The 23,851-nt window shown below is 38.4% G+C and overlaps 2 protein-coding genes across 2 annotated transcripts in view; one reads left to right on the forward strand and one right to left on the reverse strand.

Annotated features, from left to right (window-relative positions):
- Nucleotides 1-7,775: 7,775 nt before the first annotated feature.
- pex2 (peroxisomal biogenesis factor 2) lies at nt 7,776-17,980 on the reverse strand. The gene is made up of 2 exons (XM_072689795.1): nt 17,926-17,980; nt 7,776-11,438 (listed from the first exon to the last, which is right to left on the reverse strand). Exons 1-2 carry the CDS (start codon nt 17,927-17,929, stop codon nt 10,489-10,491), a joined length of 954 nt encoding a protein of 317 aa, XP_072545896.1. The 5' UTR covers nt 17,930-17,980; the 3' UTR covers nt 7,776-10,488.
- Nucleotides 17,981-18,684: 704 nt separating this feature from the next.
- LOC140564368 (uncharacterized) overlaps nt 18,685-23,851 on the forward strand; it is a 179,097-nt gene continuing 173,930 nt past the window's right edge. Inside the window, exons 1-2 of the mRNA XM_072689769.1 lie at nt 18,685-19,052; nt 22,289-22,438. Coding sequence (XP_072545870.1) covers nt 18,906-19,052; nt 22,289-22,438 — 297 coding nt within the window. The 5' untranslated portion in view covers nt 18,685-18,905. The remainder of the gene's footprint in view (nt 19,053-22,288; nt 22,439-23,851) is intronic.

Below are 23,851 nucleotides of genomic sequence, written 5' to 3' on the forward strand. Positions count from 1 at the left end.
TTGATATCATTTACAAAGACACAGACGACAATAAACAATAAAACTCGCACACATAAACACAAACACTCTGGATTGCAATAATAGGCCGACATAGGAACAAATCTAATTTCCTTTACTAGCGATTATGGTTTTGATTTTGGAATGCAGCTGTGCATAGCCAGTGTCTACTGCATCTAAAGCAGACCAAACACAGTTACTCCAATCAGTGGGTCACTATTCTGTAATGAAATATCGCCACTGTCAGAGTAAAATCTTCATAGTCCATATTTTTTAGGTCTTTGTTTCTTTACTATTTTAACAGCTTATGCCCTTTATATGTGAACATGTCAAGATGAATGGGCCAATGGAAATAGTTAGTTAAGTTAAAGTTAAAAAAGAAAAACAAACCAAAAAAGGCATACTCTTACATTATTATATGTAATAAAATGTGATTAATTTGGATTAAAATTGTTAACTTCCATATTTTTTTTTCTCAATAATAAATACCATTTCAGGGATAGGAGGATTGTCCATCAGCATTTTACTAGTCTATCACTTGTAACAATGCTATGCTGATACAGTTTACATATCATTTGCACAGTTAATCTACTCAGCACCATTCCCATTCCTATACACCTCAATGGCATTTAGATTTGTCCTGCGTATGCACTGTATTGTCCTGTATTTATTGTCAGGCCTCAGGCTGAGGTGTGCACTGGTGTGTATTGATTGTATTGTAGCTGGTATTGTATTGTACTCTTGTTTACCTACTGTACATGTAGTCTATACCTTTCTGACTTGTACTGTGGACACAGGTCATGTGTGCATGTGTGTACCGAGGCCCTGATGGAATATTGTTTTGTCCTTACTTGTATATGCAGGGGTGGAATCATGGGCACTATGCCAAAATCTTACTCAACTGAAAAAATACTTGAGTGAATGACAAATAAGTATCTACGCTTTAACACACTCAAGCAAATAAAAGGTAAATGTTTGCTGGTGGGTGATGCAGAGACGAATTGGTGGTACAGGGCTTTTAGACAAAGCCCAATACTGTAGTTGTGGCAGTTTATGCAGATATAAATTTTGTTAGATTTTTAAAGAAAAACAATAAATTCATTTAATGCCGTGGGTACATGATGGTCTGCATGAAAATATATGTAGCAAATAAGAAAATTAAATACTTAGAACAAACCACTGTTCTATTCAAAATTCATGTTTGAGTAGAATAAACAGAGTTTACTGTAAAGATTTTCTTGAGAAATGTACAAAACAAATGTTCAATAAATTCCAAATTTAAAAAAATTCTATACTTTATTGTACATTTTGTATTATATCATTTTGTACTTTATACTGTATACAATATTGCAAGTAAAATACAAGACAAGTACAAACCTTCCAAAGTAATTCTTAAGTAAGGTAACAAAACACAATGTGTTTCCCACTTCTGCTCTTCTAGTTTTTTGAAATTTTGTAAGTGAGAATATTTAGAACCATGGCAGCTCAAAGTATCCTTTTGGATCTTTGCATGACTAAATGTGGTTCTACTCCATGACGGATAACCTTTTATAAGCTTTTAGAATAGTTCTATAGCTTGGAAGTCATTAAACCTTTTGTAGTGCTAAATAAAACTATGCATGTATGTATGTATGTATTTATTTGTTAAGAGAAGTTAAATCAACAGTCTCAGTCTTGGGGTAAGGTGAACTGTGGAAATTGTAAACTGAACTTTTCTATTATTATTAAATATTATCAATACATTCAATACACTTTACTGTGTATTGAACTGAATTTAGGCAGTGATTTCTGCATCAGTAAGGGACGAAGAAATGTCTTAACCTTATCATCATTTACTTTATATTATATAAATTTTAACCTGAAGACTATTGGAAATTAAAAGAAGCATCATACATATAATAAATGTATGTCAAATATATAAAATACATCATATCTATCAATATTATAAACTAATATTTTATTATCATCATCATGTATAACAAATGTACAATGAATTGACATGCGTTTTTGCTTTCTATTTTTATCTTCTAAAACTCTCTGACTCAACTACTACAAAGTCTCTGTCTGAACTCTAGACTAGACTAGATTCTACCTTTTAATTCACAAAGAAGACTTTCTCAGTTTAACCAGATAACTTCGCTCCGGGACTAGTCTGTCCTATTGGAAGTGGCATTACTATTAGACAGTCCTCACCTTTGGGCCTAAATTGTTTGGATGAAAAATCCTGCTTTGTCAAATATCATCTCATATATACTGATACACTGCATATACTGCAAATGATCTGTTGTTCTAACTAAACCCCCAGTTCTAACTAAAAATAGCAGCCAGAAGTTAACAGACAACAGTCTGTTCTACGTTTTGTTATTTACTTATTTGGGAAAAAAAAAAAAAAATCTAAAATGGTCTCAGTCAGTCAGTTTACTTACTTTCTGAAGTTAAACACCACATTATTTTACAGTAAGACTGAACTTCAGGTAACTCCTGAGCTGCTGTAAAACTCCTCCGAGCTGGCAGGACAGCAGGGCCTGAGTTAAACATCTTTTGAGTTGTACATGCCGCATTCTTCCACGCGCACGGTTTCAATCAAATTTGCCAAAGTTATCAAAACTTTCAAAGTGCTCCGAGTCGTCTTAAGCCGCAGGAAATTCAAGGGGACATCTGGAAGGATGTCTGCAGATTATTTGCAATTTTGTGTGTATTAGACATCAATGAGAGGGCTGCCTGGGCCCTGGCTGGAACCCGCCTCACCTCAGGCTCATTACAGCGCAGACTGGCCCCTAATCCCCCATAATTCCCACTCCTCGTTCTCCCGCACTCTAAGGCACTCGGGGCTTGGTTCAGCCAATGGCTGCAGGAGTCTGTGTTCATGCAGGTGTTGCCCGCTCCTCCCAGGCATGCAGCCTGTCTTTGTAGTTTTCAGCAGAAGCGTGTGGGGCTATCGCTCACAGTGGCCAGCGCTGCCCAGACCCTGGCAGATAACACCCGTACCAGACATCAACACTGTGTAAAAAGACATTTAGGCTTCATGTGTAGTCTAAGTGTAGTAGTCTGATATTTACATGCCTTCACAGAATTCTTTAAGCTTAGGAAGTGCCTCAACATCAGCAAAGCAATGCCAGAGCCAGGGATGCAATGCATGGGAATTCTTGGCCGATATGTTGACACAGAAGTCTATAAAATGCTAAATTGCTTGAATTGCATCACACAGACACCACATGTATTTTTGTGGGGTTAGAAATTCAGTCAAATAAAAAACAAACAAACAATCAAACCTATCTGAAGCCTTGTTCTTTATTTTCTTTACATTCTTTATACTGCCCAAAGACAATCTATGTACTCTGGTGTACAATTTTTATAGAAGTATGAACAGAGGTGATGTTTTACTTTCTCTAAAGTTGGGGGTCACTCTAGAAAAAATCATTACATTTCAAGCAATAAAAAAAAAATAAAAAAGGATGTTAAACATAGTGACCCTTTAGACAACACAAGGGTTAAGCAAATATCTGCCAAAACCCACATGACTGATTTCATTGTGCATCCTGAGCCAAAGCAATGAAGAACACTTTTAAAAGCTCTGGTGTTACATCTTATACATTCATGTAGACATAATTTACACAAAGGTAAATAATTTACAGAGCTGTGCAAAAGATTTTGGCAGTGAAGAAAAATGTCAGCAGTGTGTTTTGCCTCTAACTCACTATGAAACATTAGTCTAAATACTAAATACAAATGAATACAATAGTGAGAATGTATTGTTGGTGGGGATGTAACGACACACTCGTCCCCCGATTTCATCTCACAATACTTTGAACAGAATTTGAATGCAGAAAAATAATTACTGTATCCATATTGTCAATAATCAACTAATGAGACTACAGATAGGAGCTGGATGGACTGCGGCGTTGTGACATAAATGTGCTGGAATAAGGTGTTAATTATGCTGGTTGTTTGCAAACTTTACATTTAAACAACGCAGCTGCATTGACAAGTTGTAGCATTGAAATATAGTGATTTTTTGATGCATTGTCACACCCCTAGTTTTTGGTTAGTAAAGTTAGTGATATAATTATTGGAAGATTAAGTTAGAGGAACACAACAGAACACAGGTTTGGGTGCTGATCTTCTTTGTGAACTCTAGACACTGTATGAATTTGTTCAGTTCCCCCAGCGGCTCACCTGATCTACTTTAATGAACGTCTGATCAGATAAGGTAGGCGTTGGATGGGAATTGGAAACCCTGGCAGAGGGCTCTGGATGTGGTTGAGCTAACACTCATGTATTGTATTTTTAGTATAGTGTTTATGTTTGTTTGTAAGTAGTTTAGTGTTTTTTCTTTATAAATTTATAAACTTTACTGTCCAGATAAATCGTTTGACATATCATGTGTGTATATTGGTGACAACTGTCATTTACACCACACATTTTTATCCATTTAAAAGTGTGCTGATTTGAAGTTTATGCTCTTTCGCATAATGATTTGTTGTTGTTTTTTTTTTTTTTACCATATTATTAAAACATATCAAGAATATCAAAAATCATTATATATTGCAGAACACTGAGACTCAGGGCCATCTGTTTAATCCATACAAGGCCCATCATCTTACCAGCACAAAAAGACACATCCTCTTATATTTCTTTTCTATTTCAGTTTGTGCTGAAAAAAAAAAAACACAAACAAAAATATCAGGTATGTACAATGATTTAAAGGCATCATGCTGTGCTGTAGCAATATATGGATATGAAAAGTGAATTTGGAGAAGCAGAATATAAAACATATAGTCTGAGGGCACAGCCAGCATCGAGAAACAGACCATTTTCAGCTCATTGATTGAGTGCACGGCCTGCTCAGATCGCAAATGCCCTTCAAACAGTAAAGAAACAGAGATAATTGGCCACTGTTGACAAGTCCGTCCAAGGGTTGTGGAAAATTTGCTATTTAGCCATGAACTTGCTTTTTAGCCCAAGGCAGGCTGAAAGTCACAGGAAAAAAAAAAAAAGATTTTCCTCGACATTTCAGAACAGATGAATCATTTGTGTTTTTAAATTAGCAAACATACAGTCATCTGGAAAAGACTTTTAGCAACCCGTACAACAGTTCCCTCACAGGGCTTTAACTAGCAAGCACCTCTAGACCAAAAGTGATGTGCTTTAAGTTTAAACTACACCCTTCAAAAAGGGGTTTCTTAGAATAGGAACAAAGATGTATAAAATCACAGCCACCAGCTGATATCTTAAAGAGGAATTTCAAAAATACTTCAAAATTTCTACATTACTAAATTATGATATTAACTGTCATTCAGAGCAGTTTGCTGTAGAATTCCTTGTTTTAGAGAAATGAATTGAGCCTACAATTTGGAAGTGAATGAAACCAGCCATCTGAAACATTGAATGCCCCTAAACGCTCTCTCACAGTCATTACAATCAAATGGTTTAAAATGCTCTACCTGATGCCTGAAACACTGTGTTATTATTGCTTTTGGAGCGATCCTATGTAAGTGATCCTAAGTGTAAATATGCATATTATGCAAATATGTACAGACAACTATTTAAATACACTCCACAATGGTGAAGAGGTACATGCAAGGTGTTGCACGGCAAAACAGTCCCCAATAAATATAATTTCTTATTAACACCAAATGATTTCATATAAACGAAAAGCAAGACAAGCGTCCAGGCTTTTTTCTGTCCTGCACCAAAGTGGTTGAACGAACTTGGGTGTCAAATGCAGACTGAAGACCCACCTCTTGGGCAAAGAGTACAGTATTATGGTCTCCATATTGACTTGTGTTTAGTAGTGTCTAAGCTTAGAAGTATCTTTGAATTTTCAGTCTGTTCAAACTAGCTAAGGTTATTCTTGAATAAACAGTGAAGCACTTCTGTAAGTCGCTCTGGATGAGAGCGTCTGCTAAATGCCTTAAATGTAAATGTAAAATGGCTATATTATAGTGTAGACATCATGACCCCCGGTTTCCATCAGCACCACTGCAAAGAAAACTCAGTCTGTAGGTTTCCCTACAATGAACCTTTGGACCGTGTGCTGTATATGGTTCTTTAGAAAATAGATGGATTCACATTTTGAGACCTAGAACCTTTGTATTGTGTGGAATAACTGTTTTTGCTAAACATGTAGAGATATTAGGGGTAATAAAATGCTCGGTGTTAGTTAGTGTTTGGCGAGCGCTGTTTGAAGACAATTTATTGCACCTTTTAATGACAGTTTCAGGTCAGAGGTCAAACACAGCTTACTTCCAAATTGTTTTCAGTGCATACTGTAAATAACAAACATTTGTCAAGGGAATATTATGTAAATGTTTATCTGCAGTTGACATACACTTGCACTCGATATGTATTAACCTGTGAGCTAAATATATCCTTTTAACTCAAAAGCTGACTCCAAAGGATAGATTTTTCTTGCTACTTTTGCTGACGGGAAGAGAAATTAAAAACAGTGCAACTGATGTAGAGAACAGTTGATGCTATTTTACTATTGTCTTTTATAGCTTACTAGGTCACAGTCTTTCTTTCTTTTTTTGATCAATGATATACTAATACACCAGATCTATATTTAGGCTATATAACGCACTGGAACCAAAAAAAAAAAAAAAAAAAGCAATTAGCATTTGGAGCGTCTTTCATTGCTTTTGAAAGCTAGCTCACTTTGTCAGTGCTGTATTTCACTCTTAAAACAGTGTGTATTTTAGTGCTTTTGTTGTGCTGTTTTGCAAAATAAAAACACGTTGGGTGTTAAGATCCCATTGTGTTAGATTGTATTTTGACCCTGGGGTCATTTTGTCATTTGTGTGGGTTTGTGAACCACAAAACTACACACATTCATTTTCACACCATTTCCAAACCTCTTTTTATCAATTTGGAATGAACAGACTGGGTTTGTTACTGTACCTGAAATTAGGACAGATGCAAATTATCTCTGTTTTGATTGGCTGCACTGTGCTGTCATTAATTCAAAAAGAGGCCCATGATGAATGCTGAAAATGGATAGAAATAAACTACTATAAGCTGAATAGATGGATAAAGAGTGAGGTTCTGAGACCACTAGAGAAAATGCTTCTAATTCTTCATACATTATTATTATTATTATCATCAGTACACAACAAGAAGAGTGTAAAGCACAATTGTTTAAAATGTTGCACATTTTATGATTTTAGCATTTGGTGTTGTGTTCCACTTTTGCTTTAATGGGTGTTTTTCAGATGCATGGACTCCACAAGTCTGTGCAAAAGCCTCTGATAACCAGATCAGATCCACCTGACAGTCGTCTGAACATAAGCTTTAGTGGAAGAGATGCAAATCTGAGCTTTCTGTACAAAGGCGTTACTGTTGTCAGTGTCACACATTTGCCTAAGTGTTACAAATTTGACTGCTTGCCATAAAGAATCATAAAAACAAACAAACAAATAATAATTTTTAAAAAAGTGTCAATTTCCATCCACTAGCCAGGACACACCATAATCACACAACGCTACAAGCAGAGTAAAGGGCAGCCTGTGCTTCCTCTGTGCAGTCATGTCTTTTCAAACTGCCATGAATAGAACAACACTGGATAGCTCAACACACTTGGAAAAGATCACAAACTACCAACTCTGCTTCATTAGATATGCACTGGCTAGCCACATGCTAAGTGATGGAGAAAGGGAACCCAACTAGAGAAGAAGGACTGCGGCGCCACTACTGATTAATCTACCAGTAAATCAACCAGTTGCTTGATGCTAATTAACAGAGTAATCAAAATAATCAGAAATACAAAAGTGAGCTTAAAAGAGCAATAATAAACCAGGCTTAGCCTTTTTAATGAGGATTCAACAAATAACAAGAAAGTCTTATTCGTGAAATATTCAGCATTTTTGCAACTTTCTGTGAACAATAAAGCCAACTTTCCACTTACTTCCTTCCTTTTTTTTTTTTTTTTAAATTGTTTTTTTTTTTATATAATAGAAAGGCCATGCAGATGCTTTATGCCATGTGCAGAAAACATGGACCGCAATTCAGGCCTGTTTTGCAGAATTTGTGAAAAACCACAGAAATAAGCAAGACCTTCATACAGTAGAAATATTTACAGTCTTTTTCAAGTTCGATAAAAGACACGATTCAATTAAAGCATCAATGCCTACAAAAGCTAAGTGGCGGCATTACACAGACTCAGATTGAGCTCTTTACTTTTAGCCTCATTAATAAGAGAAATCAATGCCCAACATCAAAGCACCAGGCACGTAGGCAGTAATGAGCAAAATCAAAGTGGAAATCTTGTCAGGAGAGTACATACTTTCATACTTTAATACCGCCCGCATGTACAAGCACAGGGGTACTTTGTACAGTAAACGATGGCACAGTTTTCAGATTTTAGAGAAGAAAGCACAGGAATTAGATTTCCGTAATTAGCAGGAGGTACAAGCAATGTGCACATTTCTATGACAAATAAAAAAACATGAACTTTGTAGCCAAGCACACCACAGTTCAGCTAATCATACACCATTGGTGGGCTTAACTGTACAGGCAGAGGGGAAAGGCCTGTAGTCTGGTAAAATGATGCAAAACACAGTTAATTAATACAGTAAAATAGCTGTTGATCTTTCAGCTGTGTAAAAACACTGGCGCATTTATTTTTGACCACAAACTGGAAGAGCCCATATCAGAAGAATCAAACTGAGATGGACAGAGCCTTCTATCATTGTTTACTTTGGGAGGCTTCGTTGCAACACTGTGTTAATGCTAACTCTGCCATGCTCTCACTGTGAGTTACTTAGATGCTTTACAATGACACTTGCAGTCACCTAGTGTTATAAAAATAATGCAGGTGTGAATTCAAGGGGAATATGGAGAAATATCTGTCCAACTGATGTCAAAATTCACAAACGATGCTTCTACGTGAGAGCGAGAAGGTGACCAAAAGCACATTCAAAGGATGTACATTTCGCCCTTGTGTTAGTTTGTGCCTCCTCTCTGAATAGACTGATGGAATGACACTGGTGAGGAAAAAGGCTCTCATGCCTTACTCACTGTTTCTACAGGCATCTACAGTCATCCTCAGCAGCCCACACACACACACACACACACACACACACACACACACACACACTTATCTAACTTAAAAGATCCAGTATTGTGTAATCAGGCGTTATATAACTATATGAGAGAAAATGAAAGTTAACCTGCGTGTGTGCGTCATGCGCCCAAAAGAAAATGAAATGTCAAAGATATTTGCGATTCATCTTATGAGCGCTGAATTACAGTAATCTGAACGCATTGCGGCTACGTAAACGTACATTAGTGTAATGTCTGCGGCACTGAGTGCATTACAGCCTAATCTTTGTATGCATTCAAAGAGCATCCTAGAGGCAATGTTCATTACTAGGACAAACCTCCTATAAGAATCAGATATTGGGGAGGGGGGTATTTACATATCCAGCATGCTACATATTAGTGAATATTAGCAGACCATATTTTCAGTAGTAGTGGTAATATCTTTTCATTCTGAATCTGAGTGATTAGCATCTGGGAGCAAATATAACAGTAGACCTATGCAAATACTGGGACTGGGATGTTGCTAGGTGGCCTAGAAATTTTGGCCACTGAAAAAAACCTGAGCTGGAGCCACATGAGGACAGCTCTGGCCTGAACGCTTCCAGCTCCCAGATTTTCTACATTGAAAAACTGAAAAAAAAAAAGCGATTACCAAAAGATGCAAGGGAAAAAAAAAACCCAGCAAACCGAGGGGGCCCATCACAGCCCGGAGTCGTGATTGATTGCCTCCGCAATCAGCAATTAAGGGCACGCGATCAAAAAAAGGTGGGACTTTCCAGTAGGCCTGAGCCCACTCGGGTGCATTTTGCCTGAGGCATGGCTCATTGGAGAAGGTTAACGCCAGAATAAATAACCATCTTTGCAGTTATTATTAGGATTAGCGCATAATATGCCTAAAACTTGCATAGTCCTACTCGGGTTTGTTACAGTTTACTGCCGTCTTAAGAAGGGCCAAGGAGATTAGGATAGGGTGTCTGTCAATCTGCACGCACTCACTGGCACCCCACCCTCACCCCTTACTTCCATCATGGCCTCTCCTTGATCTTGTGCAAATTTCGCACTTCATAAGGGATGGAGGGAATTGGAACATGCAGGCGGTTTGAGCAGTGGGTTGTTTTGATGTTTATTCATTTGCACCATGCTCTATCTAAGAATGCAGAAAAGTGGACCTCTGATATCCTGCTCGGCATCAAACTTTCATGAGGAGGAATTAATTAGCAATGCGAATAATGTTGATTTAGAATTAAACATCATTAAGTTTGTCTCCAGTCGGTCTTTGTATGGATTCTTGCATATTTCATGGCGACAAATACTCTCGTTTCGGCGGAGGCATGAGACACCCTCTTTCATCAGCCAATCTCTGTGATAAACCCCCAGTGTTCAAACAGAAACTCGCATTTGTACTGCTGACAGAAAGCCCAATCAATCAGTCCTGTTTGTGGAATGAGCATGTTATGAAAGTCGGCTTGGATGCATTGCAGTCAGTTCTATCTGTAGCTTGATTGGCTCTATGCTTGTCGATTCCACGCTGCATTTGGGACACGTGAAGAAGATGTCGGCCATGGTGTGGCTTTTGACGCAGTAGTAGCAGAAGACGTGGGAGCAGCCGATGGAGTGAGGCATGGTGGGCCACTCTCCGCAAATGGCGCACTCGGTTTGTCCGGCCGTCTCTGCGTTCACACCGCCTTTTGTCTCATCTGATGGAGAGAAGAGTGCCGAAAGGCCAGATTTCAGCTTCCACGTGTTGACCAGCGGTAGCACGAAGATGAGGAACTCTGCAAACCCATGCCAGAGCAGCTCGCGGTTCACATACTGAAAGTTGATGTCCCGGGGCCCCTGAGGCCGGCTGAAGACCGGCTGCACCCCCAGCAGCCTCTCAGTCAGTATGGGGAAGGTGCCACTCTGGAGGAAGAGTAGGAAGTTGAAGAGGCTGGCTGCTTTGGCTAGGCCGCTGACCAAAGCCAGAGTCCCGCGGACTTTCTGGATGCCGACATCCACAGGACGGCCCAAGAGGAACAGGCTGTGGGAGCGCTCCCTTAGCCACTTCCCCCCAACCGTTAGCAAAGCAAACCACAGCTTCTGTTGCCGGCTCATGGGCCTGTACCTCTGGCCAGGGATCAGCGCGTTCCGGTAGCGCACGTTCAGCAGGGCCTGCCCCACGGTGGCGCTGTCAGAGTAGACCGTGAACCTCCATAGGAGGAGCTGAAGGAGGGCTTTGAGCTCCGGCTCCGCAGGGGTCAATAGGCCTGGCTTGAAGTGCTGGAAACATCGGGCGAACTGTGACCAAACGAGCTGTTCCAGGGCGCCATCCAGTTCAAAAGCGTCCAGCTGACTGATTCTCAGCACACGAGATAAAGGGCTCGGGCCGGCCTCGGCAAGGGGCTTGTCACCTCCAGCTGCAGCTATAATCAGAAGAAGCAAACGGTTATGCGTTTTTGCATTTCGCTCCAAATCACTTTTCACATGTAAAACCCGTCCTAAATTCCCTTTTAGGCTGCGCGGGGCACAGGCACAGGAGGTCTTATACTGTCCCCTCTGGAGATTCGGGCCGGGGACAAATCACATCACAGGAGATTATCCCGACAGCACAGGCTTGGCGAGGCGGTAAACATCCACCATGTGGAACTACTTTACTTTGACGGCTTTTTATAGGGGATCTGAGAACTGTTACGTTTGGCAATTTTTCACGGGAATGCGTTTGTATCAGGCCCGAGTTTATCTCTTTAAATGCAACGGTTAAAAAATGAGGGCCGGTGCCAGCGGTGGCCACCTCTTAGCCCTTTTGTGTACGGCTGGACGGGATTTGGGCAATCTCAGAAATAAACTGGCTTATGAAAAATCTTGGAAACGCCTTCAAATCTCGGGGGGGAAAGAAGGGAGTTTCTCTTATGTGAATCATTTAGGTTCGTTTGGCACGTCTATGATGTATTCATGACAGCGGGGCAGAGGAGATGAAGGCCAGTATGAAAGCGAAATGGGGAAAAAGGAGCACGGCATATCAATAAGGCAGGTGAATAGGTGAACAGTTGTGTTAAAAGTTCAAGCTTAAGCATTGCAGAGGCTTATATTTTCTTGAAGTGGCCTTTTCTCAAGCCTTAACATACAATTTAAGCTGTTGGTATGTTTTATACATGTGCCGGTCGACTGCTTTTTACAGTAGCTCCTCAGCGGCGAGTTCCACAGCACGGCACCGCTCAGCCATGAGGTAAACTGCAGCAGGCCACGCACTCTGGGGATCCAGCATCTCCGTATTCTTTTCAAAGGCTCTTATTGAACAGTTTACAAGTTATGAATGAATATGTTATATTTGAGAACATAATATTGACAGCGACCCATCAATAGTAATGTGACTATTGTCAAGGGCCTGTCAATATTAATGTAATTATGATTTAGAGGATCACATAGATGTTAGCTGGGGCAAGTAACATCTCCTACAGGCCAGCTATCAATACCAGGATTACTATTGACATGTTCCCTCAGACTCAAAGTAGTTGCCAAATATATAACAACTAGACACTTTTGTCAATGGCTGCTGCCTATAAAAATTAAGCACGTGAATTTACAGGGCTTTAACCGGAGTGCTGAAAGTCTATGTATTCTTATGTAATCGTCAAAATTTGCAATCGATGGATGTGTTTACCTCTATTGTAATCAGCCGACCTGCCCTACATGCAGGGAGCCGTGATTCATACACAATCATTGACCATGAGGCATTGACTCTGCGGTGCTCTCATGGAAAAAAAAAAGAGAGAGAGAAAAATGGCCCTAGAGAAGAGCCGCCTGACAGCTTAAATATAGCCAGAGAGGACATGAGCTAGTTTAAAATAATTCCCCAAAACCACAATCAGCCTTATTTTTAGACACATTTGCAAAAGCTGCATTTTTTGCACTTTTCTGACAGACAAATTGTAAAGCTGTTTATAAGCTATTTTTCATGCGTCCATATTTATTGTAGATTTGAATGGAGTACACACTTTAGCATTTATGATGCAGAATCAACTCCGCCACGACAAATAAATTGCCTACAAAAATGCTGAATTTTGAGCAAATGGAGCCCCTCTCCGGGGCTACGGAATGTATGAGGAACACATATATTAGGTTATACTAGCCGAGTCAAGGCCCTGACAACTGGTATTAAATGACAAATGACTGACAACGGCACAGCCCATAAAGCATCTCCTCCCCGGGCAGCCGACTCCAGGCTAAGGCCTGCAATTCTGAAACTGATAAGGCGGGTAACAGTGTGACCTTGGGCCTTAGCTTCACAATGCAACGGTTGCACAGTTCCTGCAGCAAGAGGACTGTTTGGAATCCGCCGAGTTTAGGGAGCCTATGTTTCCTCGACCTTGGCTTTAACAGCACCTCCGGTCTTTGTACCCCCAGGGTAGGTGAGAGGATCTTAGCAGAGGCCGTGGCCCGGTTATCTGAAACACTGTCTGCTACTTCATGACAGCGCTTGTTTGCTGTTTTCTAAGGTCAGGAAGAAAATGTATTCAAATACTTTCATACAAACTGGAGCACACGTTGTCAGTGTGACTGATAACGCAGGAATTTGCGTAGCGTGACATGAAATATGAGCGGCTATGCATCACTTTAGCATTTGAAGTTGAGGATGTGTTGCCAATCAGCAAAGTAATGACTTTTAATCTGAAAAACACTCTTTTTTTTCTCTGTTTTTCATTTCACCCTTATCTTTTATTTTTAATTTTAGCATTTTACTGTCAATTACACTTTTATAAAAAGGTTCTTTGATTCACAGCAAAAGTTAACTATTTTTGGTGCCATAAAGAACCATATTAAAAAGGTTCTTTAGAGAGAGCTTACAAGAGAGTAAAATCCTAAAGAAAAATAATTTCAGCATTCAATGTTTTTTGTTGTCGTGGTTTTATATAAAACTACTGAATATATCTCTTAAAGAATCCCATTTTATGGGTGTAGAGATGCACTTTGATATTGGATTCTGCAGATATTTGCTTTTAATTATCGCCATTAGAGAGATGTCTATATTTAACTCATATTTCAAACTTATTGGATGATGTATTTAACTACTGCACTGAAACATCTGCTGTATATTCATTTTACCTCTGCATGTAAATCATATATTTCTCTAAAATACTGATCCAGTATGTGTTGTTCTAGTCACAATTTTTACATTCTATAAAGGTCTGTCATCAACATTGGCATTGGCAGACATGGGCATAAAAATATCAGGTATTGTCAAAGTCCCACAGTTTCAATATCAGTGCACCCCCATACTGTGAAACACATTGACCTCAAGTTCCTTTTAACAGTACTGGAGAAAATGCTATGTACAGTAGGGCTAGGTAATAAATTTATAGACTAAAAATACATTTTATTATAAAGAGAGTCATGTTAATTAGAATAATAAACAATTCGTTTATAACTACATTTATAACTCATTTGCACTTCTAAATAGTCTAAATAGTCCAGCTCATCGGATTCAACTCACCTGTTTATTGCCAGGTTTAGTAAGTCTGTTAGAGAAGGGAGGTCAGCAAACTGTGCTGGACTTTGGCCCTCACCCCAGGTATAGTGTATTGTGAAAAATTACTGAAGTAATGTCATACTCTGCACTGATCAGCCATAACATTTGCACCACTGACCGATGAAGCAAGCCATTGATTACCTTCATCTACAGTGAAGAAGAATACATTCTATATTATACACTAGCTACAGAATCAGTGTTTTTATTTTTCTATTTTTCATGGCAAAAGGACCAATCCAAATGGTCCATGATTGAATGTCACTACACTACATGAACTGAACAAATTCATATGGTGGTTAAAGAGCACAGACATTTGCTAACTAACCCATTCTAACTCCTGCTTTAATGCTCATTTGTATATATTCTAATTTTACAGACTAAGATACAGTTTACAATAGGACTGGGCAATATGGCAAAAATATTATATCACAATGTTTGAAGACAATTTCACAATACATAGCATAAGACATTTGCACAGTACTACATAAACTGTGATATATAAACAGTCATAATTATTATAGGTTATTGCAGGTTTCATTACTAACAATGCAATTAGACTGCTTTAATTAGATGAAGAAAAGCAGCTGTTGAACATAAATATAATATACAATCACTGTATTCAGTACGGGAGAGTATCTGAGTTTATAAGAATCTGTTGCTACTAATGTTTTTAGTCTGTAATTACACTTATCGTGAAATTAAAAAAAAGTCTTGTGTTAAATATTGTGATATAGTATTTTTTACCATATCGCCCAGCCCTATATTGGTGTAATATGTGTGATATATATATGTGAAAATCTTTGAATCAATGATTGAATCCTTTTTCTGCATGGACTTGCAATTAAAATTCATGTTTTTTTAAGTGTTTACTTTCTCATATTAATACCAATTTCATAATGCACTGATGAAGTCAGCTTGAAATGTCCCAGGTGACATCACCCTAAAATGGACTTGCTAAAAATTACTCACCATGCAACCATGTTCTAATTGTGAGACCACTGCATCATAAAATATGAATGCCCGCAAATGTATTGGGGGTCCAAGCGAGGCCTTTGCTGTCGCACTTTAGCTTAATGCTTTATCAAGGCGGCCCTATTTCCCTAATCACTAAAGAATTGTAAGAGCTAGAGCGCAAGCAAAGTTAACGTCTGAGAAACAGCCTTTAAAGTAACTCTGACACAAAGATATGGGCTTTGCTTAATCTAGTTTGCGCAGAGCGTAAATTATTTAACAGAATTAATTGATTTCGTGAGTATAAAGGTGGAAGATGCAAAGCCTGTATAAGTAATAAGTACAGAAGTTCGCAGGAAAACAACTTAAAAACTCATGAAACATTTAAAGGCTGAGGCAGCAAGAATGACTGGAAAGAACAGTTAATAAATGAGAAAACTGCGAGGCGGCGTTTTATGCTGTAAAGTGTGCTCCGTCTAGATGTGGATCTGAGGTTTATAAGGTTGAACGAGTCCAATTCACTACTTCTGATGGCTTATCCGAATCACAATGTAAGAAAAGAAATTCCTGTTTTTGTATAGAGAAAATAAAAGTGAGCACAGACATTTGTAACAAGAGGGCTAAATGCAGGAGCTAATTTCCTAAAGCACTGACTATGTAACTAAAGGTGCAGGTCTGTGTAATATATTGTCAGGTATACTGTAATACTGATGTACCATAATGAGCATTATATTAACACTTTGCATTTATTGAATCTGGCAATTAAATGTATCCAGAGAGATTCACGGTTTCATCAAGTTCCTCAGGTAGGCTAATGTAGCACTATTACTGGTGTAGACATAATGTCCAACGGGGCTGACCAATGTCACAATTTCTCCACTGTCTTCAATCGTTCTTTAGGGACACATGATGTCAGTTTAATGACTCCAAGGCATCCTGGAGAGCTAATGCTTGCTATATTGTTATAAATAATCAGGATTAGCTAAACTATACCTGAGCTCCTTCACAAAGGTAGTAGGAATGTAAAAATACAGTGTACCCTACGGTACTGTATTGCTGTATCGTGTTTAGTTTGTGATTAGTGTGTTTGCTCGGAGCTAACATTATCTTGCAGTAAAAAGTTTTAGATTGGGACATTAGTTTCTGTAACTGTAAAATCTCAGAAGGACACATTTAGTCTCATTGGGAAGGGGAGGGCGACAACTTTAAGTTGAACATCTCTGTGTGGAACTCCAAAGCTTTGGCGTCGACTTTTAATCCTCAAATGCCTGGAATTGGGGGATTGACTTCTTATGGGATTGCCCCTCAGCCCTACTGCTCTTAAACAGCATACTTCCTGTTTTGTGTTTTTGTTTTTAAAAGCAAGAGCTTAGTTTGCTTTAATTTTTTGTGCTGTCGAACATCTTCTTTGTACCCTACAGTAATGCATGTTACGTGTCTCAGTAATGTTCATTCCTGAACTCTAGACCTACCGCGATCCTGACCAGGAAGAAGTGGAAATGAAAAAGGATGCATGGACGGATGGAGATCAGCATTGCTCCACAACTGCCATATCTGTATATCCCCAATGACAGGTATTGAAGACATTATTTTAAGCATATAATGGCTGCACTGGCTTAGTTACCCTTAATGATGCAAACTTAAATATCATCCCAGACATCTGTAAAATATCATAATATTGAATTTACCCAAGGTCACCCAGATCGTGACCTGTGACAGCTCTGCAATTCAAGACCTACACAGAGATCATACTCCACTTTGACTTCACATATTCTTCTAAATCCTCTCATTATTTTGAGTGCGCTGTGGCCCACTTACACACCACTTAGAGCTCAATCAAGCCCAAAACGTTGGGCTATTCTAATTTCGCCCGATAACAGTCCTGCTTCTTTTCAGCCTAAAACTCCATACATTGACAAATCTCCCTCAATTTTATAATGGAGCAGGGGCATTAAGTGATAATCAGAATGAGGATTAAGCATGGACGAAACAAGTTGCTCGCAGGATGAGGGGGAAAAGGTGGGGGGGGGGGGGGGGGTAGAAAAGATAGAGAACATGCTGCAAAGAGCAGAAAATCAATTCAATCAACCAGGCTACAGATCTTTAACCCGGGTTAAGGCACTACTTTAGCCGTAACTACACATGCTGTCATTTGCTCTGGATAACTGTACTGTTATAACCGTTTAAGCTCGGTTATGCGGGTTTAACTGGGATACTAACCACCCTCGTGTGTTTTAACCCTGCAATGCGATTTTAACTCGGAGCACAAAACGACATTCACGTTATTTTCTTATGAGGCTAAATCGTAACTCTCCGGTGGTCATCAAAGACGACTCCCGGGCAAAACTGACCCTCTGTGATTTTTAAAAGACTCGATCCTGAGGTTTGCGTTATTGCTGTAATGCAACAACAAATAATGGATTGATATTTACCCATTTTAAGACCCCAGTCCCAGTCTAAAGGCGACACTGCAGCATGCACTTCCCCTTCTGCTTTTCCGGGTTGTACCGCCATAAACCACGCCTTTGAGCCAGCGCACCAATGTGTGAGCAGCTAAGCCACGCCTTTTAGACAAATACACCAATCGCAGAGCGTGTTCGGTTTAGGCGAGAGTTTACGTTCATCCAATCTCGTTTCGCACAGACAGCCATCTGATTTAGCGAGGCAAAACCAAAGTGGGCATTTCGTACAGTAGCACAGCTTCCGAGTAAAAGCTGCGTAACCTAAGCCAAAAGCCAGGACTGTCCTATATCAGCATTTCTTCTGCTGTCCTTTTTCGATTCAGTTATCTGCTCAACAAAGAGATAATTGCCGCTTTCTGAAATAAACCCGCGGTCTTCATGTTCTACTGTTTACTAACGCTCAACATAGTATCACGCCATCCAATCCGCAACGAGGATTTTATGACGGAGCGCGGCGTCTACCAATCGCCTTGCACCAGGGGCGGGCTTTTACAGCCAGCAGGCATTGCGGGGGGGGGCGCGTTTACAGATTTACAAGCCCAGCGACCACAACGACCAACGTAAACAGAAACACGACAAAAATCAAACACAGACTTTTAAAAAAGCTTTTAGCTCACTTAGGACTTGCCTAACATGCGGAGCTGATCCTCAAATAACGTAAAATAGAAAAGTCTCGCGTTTTGCCAGGTTACAAAAAAGCGGACCTTGCTTTCTGCTGACTAACTTTAAGCCTGTAACTATCAAATACGTTAAACGTTAATGGCGAAGCTCACAAGTCATTCATCTAGCTAGCTATTTATGGCGGTTCGGTTCGCTGTGGAGGTTTTCTCTTGTCTAATGCTGTCCGTGGTCATATTTAGGAATTTCGTACATTTGAGTTTTTTCAGTAATCTAGCTAAAGGTCTTATAAAATTGTAGCTAACGTACGACTGAAAGCCAGTCCCTCAATAATGGACGAAAACCACTCCTGCAGCCTCGCTGGCCATGTGAGTAAATCAGTACAACATCTGCTGAATGAATTCAACAGTCTCTACGAGGAGAAGCTGAGGCGACTTGAGTGTGAAATCAAACGTGGCTCACCAGAGGAGAGTCTGCGGGTAGGTGACCGTCACGAATCAGACTATTCATTCACAGCCTGTATAAAGTGTATCAGTGGAGTTACACGACAGTATACGTCCTATGCATTATACAGTGACCTCCATTGCTTTTCCAATTCCGTCTTGAATAAGTATTGCTCTTGTAAAGTGTGGCGCACACTGCGCTCCTCCTCGCAGTCAACTGAGCAAGAATACACTGGCCTCGGGGATGAACTCGTGTCATTAATGCTAGCTACGTTAGCTAGGTTTCTTTGGCTGCTTTCAGAAAATGCAGCTCATGCTTTTTACACCCTTGGTCGGTCATTCAGGCCTGTGTGACACTTTATGGGTACAAGAACTAAAGTAAATATTTAGAAAAGTGTATCAAAAGCATCCATTCATAATGTTTCGTGACATAACCCTAAAAAAAGGTTCGATTTGGGGCGCACTTTAGCCAAAACACTGAATCTGTGACAACATGCTTTTTACCATTAGACATGTTTACTCTCTCTGGAGCAAAATTATTTTTTACATTTAATTTGTATTATTATTATTATCATTATTATTATTATTATTATACTGGAGCAAAATAATTTTTTACATTTAATTTGTATTATTATTATTATTATTATTATACTGGAGCAAAATTATTGTTTATATTTAATTTGTATTATTATTATTATTATTATACTGGAGCAAAATTATTTTTTATATTTAATTTGTATTATTATTATTATTATTATACTACTGGAGCAAAATTATTTGTTACATTTAATTTGTATTATTATTATTATTATTATTATACTGGAGCAAAATTATTTTTTATATTTAATTTGTATTATTATTATTATTATTATTATTATACTACTACTACTAATAATAATTATTATTATTTAACTAATGACGGCAACAAAATGCTGGAATTATTGACAACATTGAAATCATTTCAACTGTGTAGTCTCTTACCTATATCCACTCCCAAAATGATTATGCTTATACTTAACCATGTACCACATATCATATACTATATATAAGTGAGTCAATCCAATCTAAAGTTTCTCAGCAGTGTGATTCTTAAATGGTAGAGCAAGCATTATACTAAATACTCGCTCAACCAGGAAAGATGATCACAGTACTTAATACATTGGTATGTGATAAGATACTTCTAGGGAACCTAGGACCAGTACCTCTATGATAGTTTCCCCTAAACACAAGCTTGATTAAATGACTAAATAAAATATACTAGATCAGTATAAGGTGGGGTCAGAGATGCATTCTATAATGCTCATGTAAGCAGCAACCATCAACCGGGACACACTCTTGACATTGTGGCCCTGAAAACAGCCCAGAAACAATGGCCCACAAAGCTAAAGCCTTACTGGCCTAAAAGGCCCCTGTCCAACCTCTAAGCAAGCCATAGGCCACTGTGATGGGAGGGAACGATGAGTGGTTATATATGTTGTTTCAGCATCCCTATGTGGGCATGTGGAATAGTCCCATCACAGGATGTGCGAGGCCATGGAAGGCTTGTTTCATTAAATGTTACAACATTTTTGCTGTTTGGTGCAAAAGGAAAATTCAATGTGTTTTTTTGTTCAGGACATATCTACTAGAGATGGATGACATCTGATGATATCTGTGCGTTATGAGTGCATTATTCATATTGTGACATGTTGGATCACTGACTTCTGGTCACATCGATTTAGCTGTGTAAAGAACCCGAAGTTTTAAAGAAACCTTACATCATTTAAAGGTTCTACACTGATTTAAGGGTTCTTCCCAGAGCCTTTTCATTATGTGAAGGTTCTTCACACCATATGCACACATTCATTCACAGAAATTGTTCTCAAAAGTAGTTTTTTGTGGATCAGACAAGAAGCTTTATTAAAGTGTTTTTTGTAAAGAAAAAATTCATTTTAGTTTATTCTAAAATGAATACAGTAGTGGTGTTAAGTATGTACATGTGTTCGTTTGACCATTTCCGAACCTCTTCCTTAAAGAAACTCAGGCTGCGTCCCAATTGTGTAACATGCACAATTATGTAGCTCCACCCTTCCTGTTTTGCATTGTATTGTGGAATAATAGTGCCCATCGTAATCACACTCAAACCCTGTGATCGAAACTGTGCTCTATTCACTGTCCCCGAACAGAGTTTGACATGGTAATGAGCGATTTCGGACACGTCGCTTTATGTGTGAGCTTATTGCTGTGCGACAGCAGAGTGTGTTGCATAGAGGGTTGCCAGATTGTTGCAGTATTTCCCAGACAAAAACGGATCAGGATCCACCAAAATGCATGAAAAACCACCCAGATGTTCAGCATTTCAAAAACAGCAAATCACACCAACATAATAATCAACTGTTGATACCTTAAAAATGGACAAAACAATTATTAAAATAAGAAAGGTATTTTATAATTTATAGTTTTTTTGTAGCACATCAAAAATGTTATGTTTTAAATGAACTGTTATTGTAAGACACATGACCATATGCAGTCAGAAAAATGAATGAATAAAATTAATCTTGCAAGCAATCAATGAAGTATAGATATGCATACATATAAATGTTGCTGACCTTTATAAGCAATGAACTGATCATGCTTAATCTGGCAACACTGATCGCATAAACAGTCGTCCTCAAAGTATATGTGTGTGAATCTTCAAGCCAATAACAGTACAGTGAATTATGGGTATTCCATGCTCATTTAGTGTACATCGCTTGTGCACTTTATATATTACGATGCTTTGTGGGATTGTTATAGTGCTCTAAAAATTCGGCACTACGTTTTCAGACATCACTACAAAATGCAGGAACCTGAAAGTAGTGCACTATATAGTAAATAGGGCACAGTTTTTGACACAGCTACAAACTGACCAGTTTTGAGGACACTTTGTGGATATTTGAGAATACTACTCGTAACTAGATGATGTAAGTAATTAGTATGCAGTTGGGACCCATAGTCAGTATTACTTTTTTATTTAGGATCCAACGCCTGGTTCGTTTAATCAGTGCTTTAAGTTAAAACAGGTGCTGCTGGTGGTGGATTTGAACAAATTCATTCAATGACTTGTAGCATAATGGAAAAATCAGGAATCAATTTTTTGTCAAACTAGCATAAAATAAAACAAGAAATTCATGTCACATATTCACTGCCTTAATGTTTGTTTGAAACACACATACTGTCAAAATATGTGGTTTAAGTAGTTAAATGGGGTGCTTGAGATTTTAAGTAAGTAAACATTGTTGTTTATCTTCTAGATAAAGGCTCAGATCCTGCGCTCTTATGTGAATGACCTGTGTGACCAGAACCAAATCTTGGTCCAAACAGTGGAGGATCTCGAGAAAGAAGCATTTGAGAAAATTGCCGGCTTGGAATTGAAGTTACGGGCTTCAGGAGAAACCATTTATGTGAGGAATTTGTATATTGAGTGTTAAAGTGATATAGCGTCTCTTTGTATGAGGCTACATGCGTCTTTAACATGCAAAAGGTCCAAGAGTGGAAGGCTATGTATTGCATCCCTGAGTTAAGTAAGATGGTCCATTCATAGTGGACCATCATAGTGTAGGGGGTAGATAAAGGAACTTACGTGAATGGCCTTCTGGTAACACTTCGTCATGCAAAGTGCGCTTAGCACATTAATTGCTTTCAGTAGCTGATTATTTAAGGTGTTTATCATTTTCTACACGAGACTAGTGCCTATTGTGTCCAAAGCTCAATATGTGCCTTCTTCCATGACCTTTTCCTGTTTAGTTTAGATGGCTGATGAAAAAAAAAGCTAGTGGTTTTGCGCTAAATAAATTATTCAGCTTCAGTGCTTTAATTGAATGTAATATAGAAACTCACTCTGAAAGGATATACATATAAGGTAGCTTGAAGATTTGAGTGTTTTCTACTGTAGATGACTTAATAAGTATATTTTTAATTATTTATTTTTGTTGTTAGACAGGATGGTAGAAGGGTTGGCAGATATGGTTCAGAAATATAATAAATTTTTATACTTTTGATGATGAACAAAATATATACATGAAATGGCTTACACTTGTGTTTTTCAGTTAAGAGGACCTATTTTTCTTTTTACTTATTTTACTTAGTGATACAGTACATATGTCCTGTATGTCAGTAGATCCTCCTCTTGATCACTACATTTAAAAAAAGAATTGCCTCCCATTTTTACAGTGCTGTAGTGTTTTTTTAGTGAACCTCCTAAGGGCATTCTCCCCTACACATTTCCACAAAGTTCTCACTGGTGTTGAAGTGTTTTGACCGTGATGCTAACTACCGTTCCATCTTATCTGAGATAGACAAAATGTACCAGTCTGTCATGACATATTTTGTGTTCAGGATGTTTGTTTGGAAACTCCACACAGATCATATCAAGCTATTCTTGATATGATCTATAGTTGAAAAAGTAGTAGACAACATATTCTATAAAATTTGTTTTTAATTCTTTTATTCCTATATGTGTTTTTTAGCATGTACCTCACTGATAGATATTTTAATAATTTATTAACATATTTCATAAATATTTTTTATCTTTGTGTGGCTATTGATGCTGTTGTGCTTAACCTAGTTCAAAGTCATTTTGCATACAAGCAAGATGTGGTTTTGCCACTGGCAAATTCACTGTATTTAAATGACAAGGATCAGATTTGATAAATTTTACAACATCCTAATAACTGGCCTAATGCTTGAAGCCTTTGTAATATTTGCAGGCTTATTCACAGAAAAAAACATCTAAACTCGCCTGTAGAAAACAGCACTGTGTTATTCTATTTATGTAGAAGTGCATTACCCAGATCACTCAGTATTAGTGCATGCAT

Source organism: Salminus brasiliensis, chromosome 1, assembly GCF_030463535.1.
Source record: "Salminus brasiliensis chromosome 1, fSalBra1.hap2, whole genome shotgun sequence".
NCBI classification, from domain to species: Eukaryota; Metazoa; Chordata; class Actinopteri; order Characiformes; family Bryconidae; genus Salminus; species Salminus brasiliensis.